Source organism: Eptatretus burgeri, chromosome 3 (assembly GCF_056783735.1).
Source record: "Eptatretus burgeri isolate ZD-2024b chromosome 3, Ebu_testis_v1, whole genome shotgun sequence".
In the NCBI taxonomy this organism is placed as follows: Eukaryota; Metazoa; Chordata; class Myxini; order Myxiniformes; family Myxinidae; genus Eptatretus; species Eptatretus burgeri.
The window spans coordinates 86,300,231-86,320,974 of record NC_140963.1 but is presented as its reverse complement, the minus strand read 5'-3'; the positions used below and the strand labels follow the sequence as shown (position 1 = coordinate 86,320,974).

The 20,744-nt window shown below is 41.3% G+C and overlaps 1 protein-coding gene across 9 annotated transcripts in view; it reads left to right on the top strand.

The window, feature by feature from the left end:
* The window catches only part of UBE2F (ubiquitin conjugating enzyme E2 F (putative)), a 41,645-nt gene extending 21,678 nt beyond the window's left edge, over positions 1 to 19,967 (top strand). For 8 of the 9 annotated variants that reach the window (XM_085874352.1, XM_085874347.1, XM_085874350.1 and 5 more), the window contains exons 4-10: positions 3,687 to 3,752; positions 4,700 to 4,767; positions 4,940 to 5,010; positions 12,123 to 12,180; positions 12,809 to 12,841; positions 12,944 to 13,006; positions 18,677 to 19,967. In XM_085874352.1, the coding sequence (XP_085730478.1) occupies positions 3,687 to 3,752; positions 4,700 to 4,767; positions 4,940 to 5,010; positions 12,123 to 12,180; positions 12,809 to 12,841; positions 12,944 to 13,006; positions 18,677 to 18,727 (410 nt within the window). In that variant the 3' untranslated portion in view covers positions 18,728 to 19,967. Of the gene's footprint in view, positions 1 to 3,686; positions 3,753 to 4,699; positions 4,768 to 4,939; positions 5,011 to 12,122; positions 12,181 to 12,808; positions 12,842 to 12,943; positions 13,007 to 18,676 lie in introns of those variants that run through there. The other variant, XM_085874354.1, reaches the window with a different exon arrangement.
* Positions 19,968 to 20,744: the final 777 nt, after the last annotated feature.

Sequence of the window (20,744 nt, the reverse complement as noted above, 5' to 3'; positions counted from 1 at the left end):
AAGCATGGAGGTGGAAACATCATTCTTTGGCGATGCTTTTCTGCAAAGGGGACAGGACGACTGCACCGTATTGAGGGGAGGATGGATGGGGCCATGTATCGTAAGATCTTGGCCAACAACCTCCTTCCCTCAACAAGAGCATTGAAGATGGGGCGTGGCTGGGTCTTCCAGCATGACAACGACCCAAAACACACAGCCAGGGCAACTAAGGAGTGGCTCTGTAAGAAGCATCTCAAGGTCCCGGAGTGGCCTTGCCAGTCTCCAGACCTGGACCAAATAGAAAATCTTTGGAGGGAGCTGAAAGTCTGTGTTGCCCAGCGACAGCCCCGAAACCTGAAGGATCTGGAGAAGATCTGTAAGGAGGAGTGGGCCAAAATCCCTGCTGCAGTCTGTGCAAACCTGGTTAAGAACTACAGGAAACGTCTGATCTCTGTTATTGCAAACAAAGGTTTCTGTACCAAATATTAAGTTCTGTTTTTCTGATGTATCAAATGCTTATTTCATGCAATAAAATGCAAATTAATTATTTAAAAATCATGCAATGTGATTTTCATGATTTTTGTTTTAGATTCCGTCTTTCACAGTTGACGTGTACCTATGATAAAAATTACAGTCCTCTACGTGCTTTGTAAGTGGGAAAACCTGCAAAATCGGCAGTGTATCAAATACTTGTTCTCCCCACTGTGTGTGTGTGTGTGTATATATATATATATATATATATATATATATATATATATATATATATATATATATATATATATATATATATATATATATATATGTATATATGTATATATATACACATACAGACATACATACATACATCTCTATTATAATACCAAGCTTGCACACTAAAAACTCGGCTCGCCGTCACACGATCCCTATGAAATTGCTTTGGCACTTAGCGGACATGCTGACAATGTTTGGGAATTCTTGGCGTTCCATAGAACCACTTGCATTTTGCACAATGCGTATTTTTGTCATTCCCCGTGTACGGTCTGTCGTCTGCTACCAGCTATGTTGTACTGCTATCCCGTGCATGTGCACGGGTATCGCTAGTATGTTTAAATTGTGACATGTTTATTTCACATTTCAAAAAAGACTGCAATAAATCATCATCCTTTTACCGTCTGGCCACAGGTTATGTAACATGCTAGGTAATTTAGGAAGTCAAAACCGATGGTCAGGAATTTCTCTGTTTGTAAAAATGTGACATGACGTTGCTGTAAAATGGAGTAAACCCTCTTGTGCACCTTTTCCCTCTACCTAACTACGTGTCGTGAAATGTACTTTATCAGCCACCATCTTGAGCATACACTTTTTTGTTCTTTGATTATTGCACTGTTTTCAATTTTGGATTGTGTGTGCGTGCGTGTGCGCACGTGTGTGCACACACTCCGGGACAAAAAAAATGAGCCAAGCTGTTTTTTTCAAATTTGGAGCCATAGATGTGTAGTATATGTTCCAGTTTTAATTGATTACTCATGTCACAGTAGATAAAAGTCCTCTGCATGATTTACAGCAATTTTTATGAAAAAATTAGTGTTTTAAGTTTTGTTTTCACGAAATTTCCGTATTTTTGCCTTTCATATTTAAAGGCCAATATCTCAAGTAAGACAAAATAGATCAAAAGTTTACACACAATGATTGAAGATAAGACTGTTTGGAGTTGTTCTGTTTAACAAAAAAAATGTAAAATATATTTTACTGTTATAAGTACTGTTTTCTTTTAAAGATCTGCAATGCATTTTTAGGGTTTTGTCATGTTTTTTGACTGTATAGTGCCTAAATTGTTCTAATTTATGACTGATACAGTTAGCATAGGTCACGTTTTTTGTTTCAATTTGGAAATGCCTCCAAAGAAAGAGAAGTTCCACTTTGATGGGAATATTAAAAATCAAATTGCTTGTCTTCATCAAGTGGGCAAGACATATCTTGAAATCCACAAGCTCCTGAAGAAGGAGAAAATCCCTATTTCTCTGCTTGTACTAAAGATAAATGTGCACTAAATAATAAATAAATCTCTGCATGAAACCAACCATAAGTTGTGAGTGACATAATTATGATAGGTCTACAGTTCCAGAAAACTGGTTCTACTTGCATGGAATGGCAGGCCTGGAACAAATACAATTAAAGATGACAGGTGACTGAAATTCTTAGTTCTCCAGGAAAGAAAGAAAAGCCTGTGGAAACTGTCAGAGTTCAGAACTGCTGCAAACAAGACTTTCCAGAAGGACCATCACAAGAAGGTTGACTGATACTGGTTTTTGCCTCAAGAAGATGTGCCAAGAAGCCTCTATTATCTAAGAAAAACATTCAGGACAAATTGCACTCTTTGGCCGAATATGGGAGCTGTGATTCAGACTGGTTTCAGAGAGTTCTGTGGAGTGATGAATCAAGATTTGAGCTTTGCAGTGATGCCCCAGAACGTTGCCTTCCCAGATCTGGTGATAGATTCAACCCTGAGTGCATTTCAACAACTGTGAAGCATGGGGGAAGTGGAATCATGGACTGGGGTGCGTTTTTGTCTTCTGGTGTTGTTGAGCTGATAAGGTGTGAACTGTCGATTACTGCCAAGGAATACCAGAAAATATTAGAGAAAGGATTACTTCCCAGCCTCCAAAAGTTATTTCCTGGAGAGAAAAGCAAAGAAGTCATTTTTCAACAAGATCATGTCCCTGCCCATACTGCAAAAGCCATCAAAAGGTGGTTGTAGAAAAAGTCCCTGAAACGTATGTTCTGTCCTGGTCAGAGTCCCAAGTTGAACCCCATAGAGAATCTTTGGGTCGCTATTCAGCACAAACTTATTGGAAGGGAATTTGCAAATTCTGATCAACTTTGGGAAGCTGTCAAACATGAATGGGACAATATTGACATTTCTCAATGCAAGAACCTTTCTGAAAGTTTGATCAAAAGACTGAATTATTTAAAGAAAGCTAAGGGACAAGCTATTCCATACTGATTTGTACAGTTATTTCTGCATGTTCTAGTTTTTTAATGGTGGTTTTTTTAATGTACAGTAAAATTTTTATGACAAAAAATGTTTAAAAATTGACTTGGCTCATTTTTTGCCCCAGAGTGTCAATAAAAATGTGCACTAATAAATAATAAATGTTGTGTACTTACTGTGTCATCTGAAGGAAAGATTATGGGGTGGTTGAGTAAGGGGGCAATTTGGTCTTGGCAAGCGATTGAAACGAGCTTTTGGCACGACATGCAAATTAGCCAGCACCCGTGTGCACGGTGCGCATCACGAAGCTGTTAGGTGATTTATAATTACCCCTGAAGAAATGGGGAGGAAAGGGGAAAAAAACCTATCTAACCCTTTACCAATGCATTCAATCACATTCAACCCACTACACAAGGGGAAGGATCTACTCTAAACTTGTACTATGGAAATAACTAAACTGAGGGACCTGTATGTTGTTTGTAATTGCCTTCAGGGCCGGTTCCTAGAACCGCAACAATATCCATATGTGTGTAAGTTGTTGTTGACTGCTATCTCCACATGTGGGTGTGTTTGAAGTGCATATGTGTGTGTACGTATGTAGGAGTAATATTGCATTGAGTGGTCTGTTAAGAAAGAAAGTGAGATGGCCAGTTTTATGTTGGGAAATTTTATTTTTGATGGGTTTGTAAAGGGATAAGCTTGGCCTGTCATGGAAACTAAAGATTGTGTTTTTCAGGCACTTGTAAGATAAACTTCCCAGACGCAAACAAGCTGCACTTTTTTTGCCTCATGGTGACTCCTGGTAACTTCTTACCCTTTTTGTATTCATTCTCAGATGCATTCTTGTTTTTCATTCCCCTTCATTCCTTCTTTCTTTGTATTAATATTTATGCCTTTCCTTTTCTTTCCCCAACTACTGTATTTTTCGTCGTACAAGTTGATTCTTTTTTCCCGGATGTCCGGGCCTCGACTTGTGCTCAATCGATTTATCTGTGGTTCAAGACTTTGAATTGCACAAATGAAAAAGAATTGCAAAGTGTGATATTTTCTGAAATAAATTGTATAACTTTTATTTTAAAAAGCACTTCAGAAATCATTGCCCGGAATGTTGCCCATTGGATGAGCAATTAATCGTTACTCTGCTCACTGACACGTGTGGAATTATCCAATTCATAACGAGCACGCACTCAACAATTACGTTTGATCCATGCCTTTCTATCCTCATCAAATGCACACGTCCTTACTTTGACATTTCAAAATGCCTCCCGTAGAGTCACACAACTCAGACAGCAGCTTTGAAGTTGGAAGTTGTTAAGTTCACTGAAGAAATTGGCGGGAATACGGGTATCTGAAAGGCCGTCGGACAACATAGTTCAAATAATATTCACTAAACAGCTCATTAATATTCATAACCCTGGAAGTACGTGGTCATCGATGTGTTGAGTGGCAGGAAGGAATTAACACCTCTGTTGTTCTGACTGACAGTTTTGCTAACTACCTTAGTTGATCGAGCCTCATTCTTATTCTCCAAATCGACTTTTCTATGAATGAAGGAACGAAAAATGGGAAAATTAGCCAATTCGACTTGCACTCTAATTTGACTTGTACGGCAAAAAATACGGTATATCATTTTCATTTACCCTTTTTCCACAACTTTACTTCAATATTTGCATTCCGTTTCAGATACGTGCTGTCCAGATGTATGATTAACCCCTGTATCCTTTTTGTGTTTGTTTTTTTTTCTTGTAGAGGAGGGTTATTACTTGGGAGGCAAGTTTGAGTTTGAAGTGAATGTTCCAGAGTCATACAATATGGTGGTATGTGTTCATTAGCCGAAGCAAGTGATCTGGAATAAGATGTTGAAAGTTGCTCCAATTCTGTTGAGCTGTGCGTATGAGTAACACTTCATTCAGCTTGCTTTGAAATAGATCACTATGCTTCTGTCTGACATTCTGCACCCTGTCCATCTCTCGCATGCATTCTCCGTAGCCACCAAAGGTGAAGTGTTTGACACGAATTTGGCATCCAAACATTGCGGAGACGGGTGAGATCTGCCTGAGGTGAAGAAATATGGCTCCCACCTTTCCTTGTACACTACATATGTGTCTGTCAAACCTTCCATTAACAATGGCCTGGTGGTACAAAATCTGACTGTGCACGTCTTGCCATTCATTAGCTATGGCATAACAAATCTGTTTTACAACCTTCTGGCAACCCCCATCTCTTGTTTTTACTTAATAGGTAGGTGGCCCTTAAAGAAAATCGAATCCATTAACAAAAGCTGCTATGAACTATACCACCATGTCAAACAAAATTGCTGAGATGATCGGTATAAGACATAAAGTTTTTCTCAAAAGTGTTTCTGTTGGTATTTTTTGAGGCTTAACTGAGAGATTTTGTCACCATAGCATTGAAATACCATCAAGGCCAGCAGACATCATTCAGACTGAGCCACTGCCTGCCTGATAGACCTGTGTACATCTGTGAAAACTGTGAATTTTGTTGAAAAACTGTGCGAATGCATGATCGTATGTCAGACCTTGAAAATTGCACACAATAAATGTATAGTAAACTAACAATGACAAGATAACTCACAAAACATTGTTAATATGTGTCAATATATTTATACACATACGTGGAGTTGGTACGGGTACACGGCGAACTTGAAAGAGAGACATCGTGGTGGAAAAAGAATGGGAGTCAAGAGGATGGAGCAGAATATAATGGCGCAAAGAAAGAGGCTAATAGAGAAGAAGCAAAAGTCAGCGAGAAAGAGCTTGAAGAATGGGCTAAACATCTAAATACACCTGATGGAAGGAATAGACTTTTCAGGCTAGTAAAGCAAATGATAAAGAATAGGATTAGATTGTAGAGTGTTTGAAAAGTGATGATGTAAGCTTCTATTTTGGAAAGAGGAAACCGACAAAGAATATAAAAACTATTTTCAGCAGTTGATGAACAAAGCTAATTAGTGGGATGAAATTGTTGCATCCAGCATTCATGGAAGACATGCAGAAAAGGAGATGACAAATGAGGAAATTGGATCTGTAATTAATAAGGGGAAGAAAAGAAAATCACCTGTCCAACTGGAATTGTTTAAATGTTTGAATCATCAGGTGAATTTGGAGTAAAATGGATAACGACCTTTGCAGAATATGGAATTGTGGACAGATCCCTGAAGATTGCTTTGGTAGCATTAGTGTACGTATCTATAAGATGAATGGAGATCCATTATTACCCTTATCTTATAGATTATAGAGGCATAAAATTGATGGAAAATATTTGAAAAGGTGATTGAGGAAAGATTAAGTGAAGTTATAAGTATAGATTGAAACCTTTTCGGATTTATGAAAGGACGACCTACAACTGATGCAATCGTCATCGTTAGACACGTCCAAGAGAAATACCTGGCAAAAAAAGGAGGCAATTGTGTCATGTACATGTAGATCTTGAAAAAGTATATGATAGAATGTCAAGAAAGGTTATTGAATGGGCACTTAGGAAGCAGGGAGTGACGTGTGCTTGTCAGGGTCACAATGTCAATGCATGAAAAGTGCAAAAACAACAGTGAGGACAAAATAAGAATGTGCAGAATCTTTTGATGTCAGGTTTGGTTTACAGCAGGAATCCATGCTAAGTCAACTATTGTTATTCTTGTGTTGGCTGACCTCACAAAAGAGTTCAGAGTAGGAGTTCCTTGGGAATCATTTTATTCGGATTATTTAGTCTTGACAGCTGAAACAGGGCAACAAGCAAAGATGATGTTTCACAGATGTAAGGTGGCAATGGCGAACAAAGGGCTTAAAGGAAACATCCGGTAAGACCAAATTTGTGGATAGCAGTAAATAATAAGGAAAGTGGAAAGTGGCCATGTGCTCTGTGTGGCAATGGTGCCGTGGCAAACTCGATTCATTGCTCTGCTTGTGAAAGGTGGTGCCACCATCAATGTAGTGGAGTGAACAGTAGTTTGAACCAGTCAGCCGGTAGTTTCAAATTCTTAAAAGGAACTAAACAAGTCCATCCGACTACAATGCGGGAAGATATGGGATTTGGAGTAAAAATTTAATGTGGGAAGATTTTTTTATTTTTAAACTTAGGAGACGTTTAGGATGTCACCATGGCAGCAGAAATAGCTGTAAAGAGCAGGATAAAAAAAATGGAACAAATGGCAATTGTTAGGAGGTTTTTGTTTTAACAAACAAGTATATTCCAGGGGCACTAAAGGCTAGCATGTACTTACCCTGTGCAAGGCCAGTCCTGTTGTATGGTAATGAAACATCAGCATAGAGAATGAAAGAAGAAAAGAAAGAATGGAGATGAGGATGATAAGATGGATTATGGTAACTCGTTGAAAGATAAATGGTGGAGTGAAGATATTAGAAATACTGTTCGTTAAAAATGAGCTGTATAAGGATTGAATTGAAGAAGAGAAGGCTTTGGTGGTTTGGTAATGTAGCCAAAACGATGGAGGATGAACCCATTAAGAAATTAATAAGTTTTGATGGAAATGGAAAAAGACCAAGAAGCAGGTTGACTTAAACCTGGCAGGAAAGTGGGACCATGAAAATAATGTTTGAAGATGGAAGATGCAAATGAGGGGAAAAAAATGGAGCTCTGCCAGCAATTTATAAACCCTCTAAGATAGAGGGAAAAGGTCGTTAAACTAATATGATGATGATGCATCATGTGCCATGAATGAGTGATTCATTTTCAACAGGACTGCATTAGGTGCCAAAAAGCAATAGTCGGATTGACTTGTCTTCCTCCTACGTATGCAGCACAAGGCTGCTGGTAACATCATTGGCTGAGGGCACGGCTGTGCCGCTGATGCAATGCCCCTATTATGGTACTCATTTTGCCTACCTCAGAAGGATGACAGGCTGAGTCAACTCCACCGGATGTTAATTCAACGGCCGACGGACTCAAACCCAAGACCATAAGATCTCAAGCCAGCTACCCTAACCACGAAGCCAACACCAGGCTTGATTGTCAAAACATTGATAACCTTCATCTCAAAAGTCAAAGTGTTTACATAGTCATCTGTGTAAAATTTATTTCAGTAAGTGTGTGCATACCACTGGTAAGAACTCTCATATTTATTCATGATCGACAGTGGGTGGACTCGGTGGGGTCAAATCTTCCACCCTGTCATTCACCAGTTTGGCGTCCTTGGGGAGCTGTATGCTGTCTTTATAGAAAGCTGAATAGATCTTTACTTCAGTTTCCGACAAACAGAATCCAACGAGTTCTGTCGGCACCAGGTTTGTCCGTCTGAAATCATCTAGACTGAGCAGTGAGCAATATCCCTGGACGAACCAATGTGTTTTAATCTTCCTGACGAGGGCTTTTGTGACATGTTTTGCTGGTTTGGGGAGCTGAATACAGTTGATTAAAAAAAACACATAAACAGATTACAAAGGAAACTGATTTAAAGCATTAATAGGGGAGCAATAATTGGAGGGCATTGGACGCATTACAGAAATGAGGGGCCACATTTATTGCCTTCCGAACACACTTCCACACGTCCTATCATTCTACATAGAAAATACACACTTAGGCTAGATGTTTATTAATGAAATAACTAGTCTGTCTTTCTCGCGTTTCCCCTTCTGACCGTTCCCGCAACAAAATATCATATGCCATGAATGAGTGATTAGTTTTCAAAAGGACTGCAGAAACTGCCAAAAAGAAAGAGTTGGACTTTTGAGATGAAGGTCATCAATGTTTGACAAAGTGTTTACATAATCATCTGTGTAAAATTTATTTCTGCAAGTCTGTGCACACCACTGATGAGAACTTGTTTATTTATGAGCCCGTCCCCCGGGGCAGCGGGAGCTGGGGTTTTTGCAATCGTGTTTGTGTTTGTGTATATCTCTGCGTCTGTCCGGGCCATAACATTTGAGCTTTTGTAATCAAATTTTCAACAAAGCTTGATTATGAGAATATGAAGAAGACAAATTTGCTCAAAAGGTCAAAGGTACCGTTTAGCATACGGAAGAAAAAGTCCGAATACAAAGCGGATGGGCTTTGCACTTTCAGATGTTTCTAGTTTATTTTAAAATACTGAATATTGTGTAAATTGCAAAGGAAGTAAACATATTGGTTAAATGGTGTGAGAAATTCTGCAGTTGAGATTTATTCAATCATTCATTTCCTCCGTCACCGAAGGTGGGCGGCGGTTATGTTTTCACCCCGATCTGTTTGTCTGTGAACAGGATATCTCAACAAAACGTTGTGGACATATATAGACAGGTTGGGTGTGTGACAAGGACGAAATGATTACATTTTGTTGAACATCCGGATACAGCTGCTGGAATTTTTAAAGTGATGATTCATCATTTAGTGACCTGGCGAAAAACAATATATAACAAGATATCTCAATAAGTTATTGATAGATTTGGACGAAACTTGGTGAACAGGTCGGCTGTGTGACAAGCAAGAACTGATTTGATTTTGGTGAAAATCTGGATCTGGACGTGATAAGTTTTTTTAAGTGATTCTTCACCATCGAGAGATGTGGCCAAAAACGATATAGAGCATGATATTTCAAAAATTGTGGATGGATGTTGATGAAATGAGGTGAATGAGTTGGTTAGATGACGAGAACAAGCCAATTAAATTTTGGTTGAGGTCCAGATTCAGATCCAGCCTATCAGTGGTGTACAAAACGTAAACTGCTCAGCCCGGCAGAGGTATGCACTCTCCCGAGTGCCATTCGAGTTTTGTATGCATCCCATGGCTGCTGGTTGAATCTGCTGTGAACTGCCTGTGCCACTGATACAGTATCCCCTCTAGGTTTTTGGAATTTGGCCAACCAAGGGAAATTGTTCGGCTATCCGGCCATGTCGGTGTTAAGGCCTAAGTCACATTTGCTCTACGGCGAGGATACGGCGGCCGTACGCCCTCTGAATTGACAGAAATGTGCGGCGGCTGCAGAGTTTCAGAGGTGGCCTCAGGGTGGCCCTACGCCGTTTGGCTATCTTTTACAGGCCGTGGAATTATAACATGGAGTTATAACTTTTTTTTCATTTCTACGTTCACCGTAGAAATTCGATAAGCCAAAACAAAAGAACTGGTAAAAAAAAAAGAACCCACTCGTTACCGTCCGTCTGGCCGCACGTTCGCCTTAGGGCCCTCCTGCGGTCGCCTTGCGTGCGCCTTGCGTCTGCCTTGAAAATTTTATGGCCGCCGCAGGAACGCCCTAAGGTCACCGTGCGACATCAAATCAAAGACCGTACGGCACCCCCACGTTTCGGTCTCCACAATTTATAAATACGCCGTGCGGCTCCCCGAAAAATAAAAACATATGTGACTGCTACATTGTGTGACCGTGGAAATACTGCGGCCGCCCTATAATTGCTAGTGGCCGTAGATTTTGGAGACCCCACGGCCGCCGTGGCAAATGTGACTTAGGCCTAACCGCCCATCCACGACAAAAATTAAGTTAACTGCCCAGGCCGCGTCAATACTTAATGGATCCCAGTCAGATTTAAGTTCAGAAAACATGAGTCCAGTTTGATGTTCGAGGGAATTAACTCTTGAGTTCACAAAGTTTGTGAGGCCAGTTCACATATTTTGTTTCCTGTAATTTATTACGTCCAAAACTTGAAATTTCAGGTTACAGTGCCCTAGTTTGTAATTTTTGGTGTGAGATATTCATATTTTAGAAATCAAGTATTTGCTTTGGACTTATTATCATGGTCGAGGTTTGTTTCCTTGAAACACTAGGTCTTTATGCCTGGTGTTGGCTTAATGGATAGGGTGGCGGGCTTGGGATCTGATGGTCCTGAGTTCAAATCCTGCTCTCTGTTGAATTAATAACGGGTGGGGTTAACTCAGCCTGTCATCCTTCTGAGGTTTGCAAAGTGAGCACCAGCTTGCTGGGATGATTGAGCCATTCGAGTATCCTGCGTCAGGGTGGCAACCCATCCAGGATTGTTCTCAATAGCCCAGGAGACTGCTTCGGCAGCACCGACAGTTTGCACAGAACGTGGTCTCGATGGATAACCAGCGATGGCTCACCTCATCTTCGTGAAATACACCGTGGGATTTTTAACGTCTACTAACTAACGCTGGCAAACAGGACAACCAGTTTAATGTCCATCCGAGAGACGGCAAACACATTGATGCCTCGCTCTGCTGTGGTTTTCGACAAAACCCCAAAATATCAATGCGGGAACATCATCAAGTTTGATCTTGGGCTGCAATCTGATTGACGACTGGAATAAAAGTTAATTTCACTCAAACAGTAATTATATTTCCCATCACTGTTTGCCATATAAATCGGTCTATTTTCCAAATTTTGTCAGGAACCACGCGTGATCATTGCAAAATGCTGTACACCAGCCAATTTCACGTCTCTTAAGTATCCTATCCACTCTGGGGGGGGGGGGGAGTGGTCTGGTGTTGCGTGCCAGCGTTTAATTATGATTACCGTTCGTTTTGTCCTTGTTTTGTTGTACAGAATGCCATGTTTAATTTTGACCATCCAATATGATTGTGCCAACATTTTGAGTTTGGCTTGGAGTTGGCCATAGTTTGGTGTTGGTATCAGATGCTGCAACAGAGCCTTCTGGTGATCCAGGGTCCAAACTATCCCCTTATATTTTATTCGTATTTCAAGCACCCGTTTGTGATGTTTTCACATTTTGGCAGCAAAACTTGCCTTGTTCCAAGGACTCTTGTAAGAATTGTCACAACCTTGAACAGCTCTAATTGTACAGGTAGTTTCTTTCATATTTCTCAATATTGCTTTCAGATATATCAGTGAGGTTCTGTCTTACCACTCCAGTTGTTCTGACTATCATTGACACATTGTCAACACTCCTCAGCTTCCAGGGTCTCTTGACATCTTTCAGATTCTGGCACTTTTTCTAATTTGTCATTTTTTATAATTTCCATGTTTATTTATGCCAAAGTCACTGGGTACTAACACCTTAACATTAGATTACTCTCCTTGAGATTACTCTGGATCCATGATGTGAGTGTCGCCCCGCATCCATTATGTGATTGTCACCCCGCATCCATGATGTGATTGTCGCCCCGCATACATGATGCGAGTGTCTCCCCGCATCCATGATGTGAGTGTTTCCCCGTATCCATGATGTGAGTGACTGAATGTTGCTCTGTTTCCTTGAAATTCTTGTTTCTGTGTTTCTCTGTGTGCACTCAGTTTACTGCGGCAGCACTCCATGGATGGCACAGGGTGGGCCCCCACTCGCACACTTAAGGTACAAAGAAGCACCGGGCTTGAGTGTTGAGGGATATGTGCATGTTCTGTTTAATCCGAGAGGGCATGCTTTATCAATGTGGTTACAGCTTGGTGTGTTTTCTATATTTGAAGGCATTTTCATTGAGGAAACTCAGATGTAGGATAAGGCCATTTGGCATGTCATGTCCTTGTACTGACCTTCATCCCAGAACTTTCTTGTAGTACACTCTGATAAATCATAAATTGTAGTGCACGCTCATAAATCCCAGAAAATGATGAATTTGGGTTAATGAATACTGTACCAGAAGTTTATTTCAGCTGCGTCATGTCTTGGGGATGCTGGTTGTTTGGCAGTTTGGTTTCTTCGAGGAAACACATTTGACACTTTCTATTTAACTAATAGTCCATGGAAAGTAAGGTTTAGGCCATAACATTTTACCAATTGAGCTTTTGTCATCAAATCTTGAACAAATCTTTGTTATGAGAATATGGAGAACGCAAGTTGATAAAATGTACATTTTTTCACTGTCATTTTCGTCAGGTTTAGTTTGAGTACAAAGCGGACAGACTTTGTATTTTGAGATGCTTTCTTGTTGTAAAATGTTTTCCCAACTTCTGTACCAATGCATTTTTTTTCCTCCTTGTAGGATGTCGTTTGGGGCTTGAATTCATTGTTTACCGTAAGTAAACAGCCCTTCAGTTGTACAAACTTTGTTTGGATTGAGAATGCTTGTATGAAAATAACATTTGATTTTAAGCTCGTTTTGTGCAATGCTTTGAAGGATTTGCTGAACTTCGATGATCCCTTGAACATCGACGCAGCAGAGCATCATTTGCGCGACAAGGTTTGTTATTGAGAGTTACCATCGTTACATTTTTGGCTTTATGCTTCTGTTGATTATTTTCAAAAGTATGCTTCCTTTAATTTTCGTGTTAGAGCATTTAATTGGGGGGCGGGGTGGGGGGGGGTGGTTGTAATAATATTTTTGTTTTGTTTTGTTTTCATTTTAAAATTGATACCTATGAGATGGAAGGTAATGTACAGCCAAGCATGAAATATACAAGGAAACCTCAACACAGGAGAAGGGCCACTTGGCCCATCATACTTGTACTTTGTCACACAGGATGATACTGAGTTAGTGCACTTAGCTTTGAGATGTATTGCCTGGGTTTCATTCCCTACCCAACTATAAACTTTTGGATTCATTGGTGCTTTTCAGGCAGGGTGGTGTGTTCAGGAATGTGCCATCTCCCGGAAGGATGTTAATCTGGGCCATATATCGCTGACATGGCCCTTTATCACCAGCATGGGCAATCCCTCTCCCCCTATTATTACCGGTACCCTGGCCAAGCTCCAAACTCCGACCCTAACATACATGGCTAACTTATTTATGCAGAGCCTTGTTCCTATCAATGATGCAAACCAGCAACCATATTCTGCATACAAATTGAGGAATGTGTGCTTTTTCCACACGCCATTAACCTAATCTATCGTATTATGTATTTTTCTTCTTTTGCATGCAGCACATGGCTGTGGACTGTGGGTAGCATCATTTGCTGGGAGTGCAGCTGTTCCAATTATATATCTTCTTTGTATTCATCATATTCTTACCATCGACTTCAACGAACCTAACATAACATTATTTTAACATTTACAAGCTGGGTATCAACCCCAAAAACAAAGAGCAATGAGAACGGCAGTCAGTAGAGTGCATTCCTCCACCAGGCTGAACAGTTTGTTTTGTATCTCACTGATAGGCTGGATCTGGATTCGGACCTGAACCAAAATTGAATCGGCTTCTTCATGTCACCTAACCAACTCGCCCGCCAAGTTTTGTCATAACTCGTCCACAACATTTTACCCCTCAGCTTGAATTGGCTAAGGGGTATTTCGTCATAGGCGTTGTCCGGGCGTCTGTCAACTTTTGGTTTCCATCAATTTCGAGGAGAACGCCTTGTCCGATTAAATCCATTTTTGCAGGGTATGTTGGGGTTGAGTAGAGGAAGGTTCCTTTCAATAATGGGCACGCTGTGATTTTCAATGTGGCCTCCATGGCAGCCATCTTGAAATTGGTTTCCGTCGATTTCGAGGAGAACGCCTTTTCCGATTAAATCCATTTTTGCAGGGTGTGTTGGGGTTGAGTAGAGGAAGGTTTCTCTCGAAAATGGGCGCGCTCTGATTTTCAATGTGGCCTCCATGGCAGCCATCTTGAAATTGGTTTCGGTTGATTTCGAGGAGAACGCCTTGTCCGATTAAATCCATTTTTGCAGTGTGTCTTGGGGCTGGGTATAGGAAGGTTCCTTTCGATAATCAGTGCGATGCGATGTCCAATATGGCGGCTAGGGCAGCCATCTTGAATTTGGTTTCCGGACAATAACTTGAGAACGGCTTGACAGATTGATTTTATTTTCATGGGGGTATAATGGGGGTGGTTAGAGGAAGGTTCCTTTCGATACACAGTACAATCCGATATCCAATATGGCGGCTAGGGCAGCCATCTTGAATTTGGTTTCCAGACAATAACTTGAGAGCGGCTTGACTTATCGATTTCATTTTTGTGTGATATCATGGGGGTGTTTAGAGGAAGGTTTGAGAACAGCTTGACTTATTGATTTCATTTTTGTGTGATATAATGGGGGTGTTTAGAGGAAGGTTCCTTTCGATATTCAGCACAATCCGATATCCAATATGGCGGCTTGAGCAGCCATCTTGAATTTGGTTTCCGGACAATAACTTGAGAACGGCTTCACACATTGATTTTATTCTGGCGAGGTATAATGGGGTTGAGTAGTGGAAGGTTCCTTTCCAAAATAGGCACGCTGCGATTTTCACTGTGGCCGCCACGGCAGCCATCTTGAAATTGGTTTCTGTCAATTTTGAAGAGAACGCCTTGTCCGATGAAATAAATTTTTGCTGGGTGTGTTGGGGTTGAGTAGAGGACGGTTCCTTTCGAAAATGGGCATGCTGTAATTTTTCAACATGGCTACCATCTTGAAATTGGTTTACGTCAAGGGGCTGAGGGGTTACGCCCGCTTTGCGGTGCTATTTTTGAGATATCCTGTTATCATTTTGGCCCTATCACTCAATGGTGAAGAATCACTTAAAAATTCTCAGATCCGGATCCAGATTCAGATCTTCACCAAAATCTAAACAATTCGTCCTTGTCACACACCCAACCTCTCCACCAAATTTCATCTGAATCTGTCCAAAACGTTTTGAGATATCCTGTTCACAGACAGACAGAGGTGAAAACCCAACCTCCGTCCACCTTCGGTGGCAGAGGTAATAATAATAATAATTTATAACACCTATCGGATTGTGATAAATTATCTCTCTGATTCTTTGTTTGGTGGATGGAACAAGTGTGTTGTACCGTCCACCAAACAGTGATGACTCCATTTACATCTCGCTCTGAAAACATGGACCAACTTCTATCCTCTCGTCCCAAGTCTCTCTTCCTCATATGTGGTGACTTCAATTGTCATCATGCCAGTTGGCTGGGTGTGGGTACCTCTCTCACCTGACATGACACTTCAGCAAAAGACTTCTGTGACTCATTGGGACTGACACAATCTGTCAACTTTCCGACCTGGATCTCAACCAACGATACACCATCTCTTCTGGATCTGATTTTGACCAATTTCCCTGAAAATATCTGCTATTCATCCACCGCTCCAATCGGTTCATCTGACCACATGCTTGTCAAAGTGGACATCTCTCTGGCTGTTATTAGAGAACCACCTCAGCGCCGTCGAGTCTGGCATTTCGCTCAGGCCAACTGGCAGGGACTTCAAGCAGCCTTCAAACTTCTCGACTCGTCTCCCATCGCTACTTTCTCCAACATCAACTCGTGCAATGAAATCCCTCATCGCTTCAGACATTAAATCCTTCCTCTTCTCCAATAGCTTGATTTCTGATCATCAATTTGGATTCAGACCAGGTTGCTCTACCCTCGATATGTTACTTCTATTCTCCCAACAATGGATGGAGATCCTCAATGCCAGACATGAAATCAGAGCCATCTCCATAGACATATCACATGCTTTCGATATGGTCTGACACCCTGCCCTGCTAACCAAGCTATCTTCCTCTGGTATCCAACAACATTTCCACTCATTGCTCACAGACTTCCTCTCGTGTCCCAGCCAACGTGTGGCCCTAAATGGAGTTCTTTCATCCCCTCTTCCTGTCCAGGCTGGAGTTCCTCAAGGCAGTGTTCTGGGCCCTGTGCTTTTTCTGGTTTTCATCAATGATCTCTCTGACTCTCTGGAAAATACTCTTTATCTCTTTGTTGATGACTCCACCCTATGTTGTGCCATCTGTCATCTCTCAGATCGGCAAGCAGCAGCTTCTTCAATCTCTGCAGGTCTGGATAAAATCACAAGCTGGTCCAACACGTGGAACATGTCTTTCAATCCTGATAAATCTCACATTCTCACTGTGTGTCTCCGAAAGGACCATCTGGAAACCAGCCCCCCCCCCTACCTACTTTCTCAACAATCCTCTTGAAGAAGTCCTTTCATTCAAACTTCTGGGTCTCACTATTATCTATGATCTTTCCGGAAAAGCCACATTTCCAACCTGGCCTCCAAAGCCAGTCGCCGACTGGGAATCCTCCGTCGTGCAAAGTCCTTCCTGGGCACACCTGAGCTCCTGACCACATACAAAGCTTTCGTCCACAGCCTGATGGAGTACTGCTCTCCCCTCTGGGCTGGTGCTCCTGCCTCTCACCTTTCGTAGCTTTACACTGGAAACCAAGGCCTTTGGGATCATTGGTATCTCCTGAGATTATGGTAAGTCTTTGGGTCTCTCACTCTCTCACCGCAGGCAGGTCGGTGGTGTTTCTGTCTTGTACCATCTCCTCTTCGGCCTTGCCCCCCCAACTTTTCTGTGATATGCCCCCCCACCCCCTTGCACCCACACACATAGGCCTTGCTCCCACTGCTCTGTCCCTCCCCCCATATTTGCGCAGGGCGCTCAAGATCCGCCAGCAACCCCCTTCTCGAAAAACAACCAAAATCAAGAATCACTGCTCACCTTCACCCTTACATTCCTCTTTGTTTCCGGCCTTTGGAACAAACTTCCACACTCTCTTCAATCTCACTCTTCCCTCCAGGTCTTCAAAATAGCTGTTCACCACCATCTCTTATCTTCCCCCATCCAAAACCACGATCTTTTCTACCCCTGCTAATCCACCCCAAATCCACCTCCTTCAAATTCCCTACTTTCCCTCCTAAAGGTCCCTATAATGTCCATCTTGTTTACCCTGTGCACCCCACCCATCCCTTCCCCTTCCCCCCTTCCACAGATCTCATGTTTCTGTTCCCCACTGTTTTTTTCTCCCCCCCCCACCCCCCTTGTACATTCTGTGTGTTAGCTTTCATACGAGCCTCGACAGTGTATACAAAAAAAAAACAAACCGCGTCATAATCATGGCCGCCGTAAGCTAATTGTATTACGAGGAAATGGTACAAACCCAACTCCTTTCATCCACAGATATGTCCCTTGTTCCTCTATTTGTGGGAGTCTGATTTGCATTGAGGAACAACCATCATGAAATACCACTCTTTCACCCAAAGGCTGAAAATTATGTTTTAAAGACTATTTTAATCAGATTTTGCACGAGTAATGAAATGTTAAAATTGCCTGGCAAGCAAAATCGAAAAAGTGTACACACACAGTGCATGCACAAAAGGCCTCATTTAGTGTTCATACATCATTTTGAAAGTCCCTTATTGCAAACACGTAAATACGAGTAGTTTAAGTGTGTAAACTGTTAAAGACAAAATGACACAGAATATGTGAAATGACGTTCAATGGTAGAAGCATTCAAGAGTGCAAGACCATTATATTGGCACACAGCAAGGTGCACAGAATAAACAAGATGGATACTACAGGGACTTTCAGGTGTGTGTGTGTGTGTGTGTGTGTGTGTGTGTGTGTGTGTGTGTGTGTGTGTGTGTGTGTGTGTGTGTGTGTGTGTGTGTGTGTGTGTGTGTGTGTTAATTTAAACGCCTTCGAATGAATTATATAGATTACAACAGACCTAGGTGCAAATAAGCACACCCTCAGCAATGGACACCACTAACTTGGACTTGTGGTTAAATTACATGACTTTAGTAAACTGTTCCCAAGGCCGCCCAGGTATGCCGTCTCCAGAGATGCACAAACAGGACAACTTATCCCTATCCACATGTCCTTAACACAAGGTTACAAAAGTCGTAAAACTATGTGATCACAAATTGGGGGAAGGGGTGGGGGTGTGGAGTGTCTAAATTAATTTAACACATTAATTTTTAAAAGTGACACACACACACACACACACACACACACACACACACACACACACACACACACACACACACACACACACACACACACACACACACACACAGTCTTTGTGCAGCAATGAAATGGAATTATAGGTTTTGCATTTAAAATATAATCTATATGCGCAATTGAGGCTCCGCATTGTTAAATGCTCTGTCTTGTGACTGTGCTTATTTTCTAACAGGAAGATTTTCAGAACAAGGTACAGGAATTCATTCGGCGATACTCAAGATAGCTCCGGCCTTGGCTTTGTGAAGATACAACAAAGGAATAAAAACTGCAGTCTCTGTTTGTTACACTGCAGCATGCAGGAAGAGGAGAGAGACTGACAGAGAGAATGTTTAATTTGCAAGTGAAAGTCGACCACAAAAAAACAAAACAAAACTCGAACCAGGATACTTTTTGCACACGACTGAGTTCGCCAAATATGCTTTTAGCATTGCACTCACAGAGGGTGTATTGTGTACATGAATAGCCTTTGTCGTGTTCTTATCTTTTAATGGTCCTTAAAAATGGTTTTGTTGAACAGTTTGAATTAAGAAATTATTTGCTGCTCTCACATTTCAAGATCAAAATATTTCATCTGCAAAGGTCCAAATGTTATTGTGTAACAAACGCAATAAAAAACAAACAAACTAGAAAGCATCTGAAAATGCAAAGCCCATCCACGTCCGCTTTGTATTCGGACTTCTTCTTCTTCCATCTGTAAAACATGACGAAAACAGCTATAAGTAGAAGTGCATGCTTTGATGTTGCAACGTCGTCAGATGTGCCTCTGCCCACATAAAAAATATGGCTGTCGAACCACGTGACTGATGACATCATCAATTTACCCACATACAATTTTTGACGAAAATTTTTGACAATTTATGTCAAAAAAAAACCAAGATAACCCTCAAAATTTTTCTTACTGATTGGATAAAATGGTTGGCGAATGCAATGATAACATCATAATGAAGCCACCTATGACATCATCAAAATATCACATTTCCATGGGGAGTACTTCACATGTGATGGGTTTCAATTTTTTTCCATGGAGTGGTTTCGGAGCTTGAGAGGTCGGAAGTTTTTCCTTTTTTTCAACATGGTTGCCACACCACGTGACTTGTGATGTCATAATTATCATTGACATATTGTACATGAGTCGTCACACCTATGTTGAAAGTTTTGTGTCAATCGGATAAGTGATTGCAGAGAAAATTAGTATGAAAGGACGGACAACCCAAAAACATAATACCTTTGGAGACTTCGTCAGCGGAGGCATAGAAATACAAAAAGATTTACTATTTTCGGTGACCTTGACCTTTTGACCTCAAAATCAATAGGCTTCAGTGACTCAATGTGCAAATTCTTAAAATTCCAGGTCAGTTGGATGAAAATTGACAATTTTATGTGACACTGATTTTTGACCTTTTGACCAAATTATCTATTTTGCTTCTCCATATTCTCACAATAAAGCTTGATTGAAAATTTGATGACAAAAGCTCAAATGGTTAAAAAAAAAAGTAGTTATGGCCGGGACACACAGACACAGACAGACACACAGACTGCATTGCAAACAAGGCTGAATGTCTTGACTCACATGTTTGCCTCCAAAGATTGTGTACCCAGACCCATCCCTCTCAATCCCCACATTATCCCCTCATACTTTTGCCTCCTGGAAACAGAAGTCATTGCAAAACCCTGTTTCCCGCTGTGCGGTGGACAGGCTAAAAACGTGAATCAAATTGCCGTAAATTTGGGATTACTCGATGCCAATCTTTGCAAGGTGGTGCTTCTGACACTTCATTTGAAGAAACGTCATGATGCATTGTTGTGATTTGGGGGTGGGGGGCAGTTGCAGAGTTTTGAATGTCTTGGGGAGGTTGGGGAATTTTGGTTTTCGAGAGTAGTGAATTAACAAGGCTTTGCTACAACGGCCGAGTTTGGTTATGTCACTCTGTTTCCATGAGTCTGAATCCGAGCAATCGGTGCACAAACGAGTGAGAATGAACTGTTGTGTTTTATTTTTATTTTGTACAAAATCTGGGCTCATGTAACATGCATACTCTTACCATAGATCTCCAGTGTTGACAGGGAGTAGAAGGTAACACTGGCAAGTGGGACAACATGCGTATGAAACAGGAGGATACACAAGAAGGAGGGGGAAGAGAATGGAGAAGGAAAAGTAGCAACCTGCCCACACATTGGAAGAAATAGGTGAGGTTTTGAGGGATAATCTCATGGATAAGGATGGATAGACGGAAGGAAGA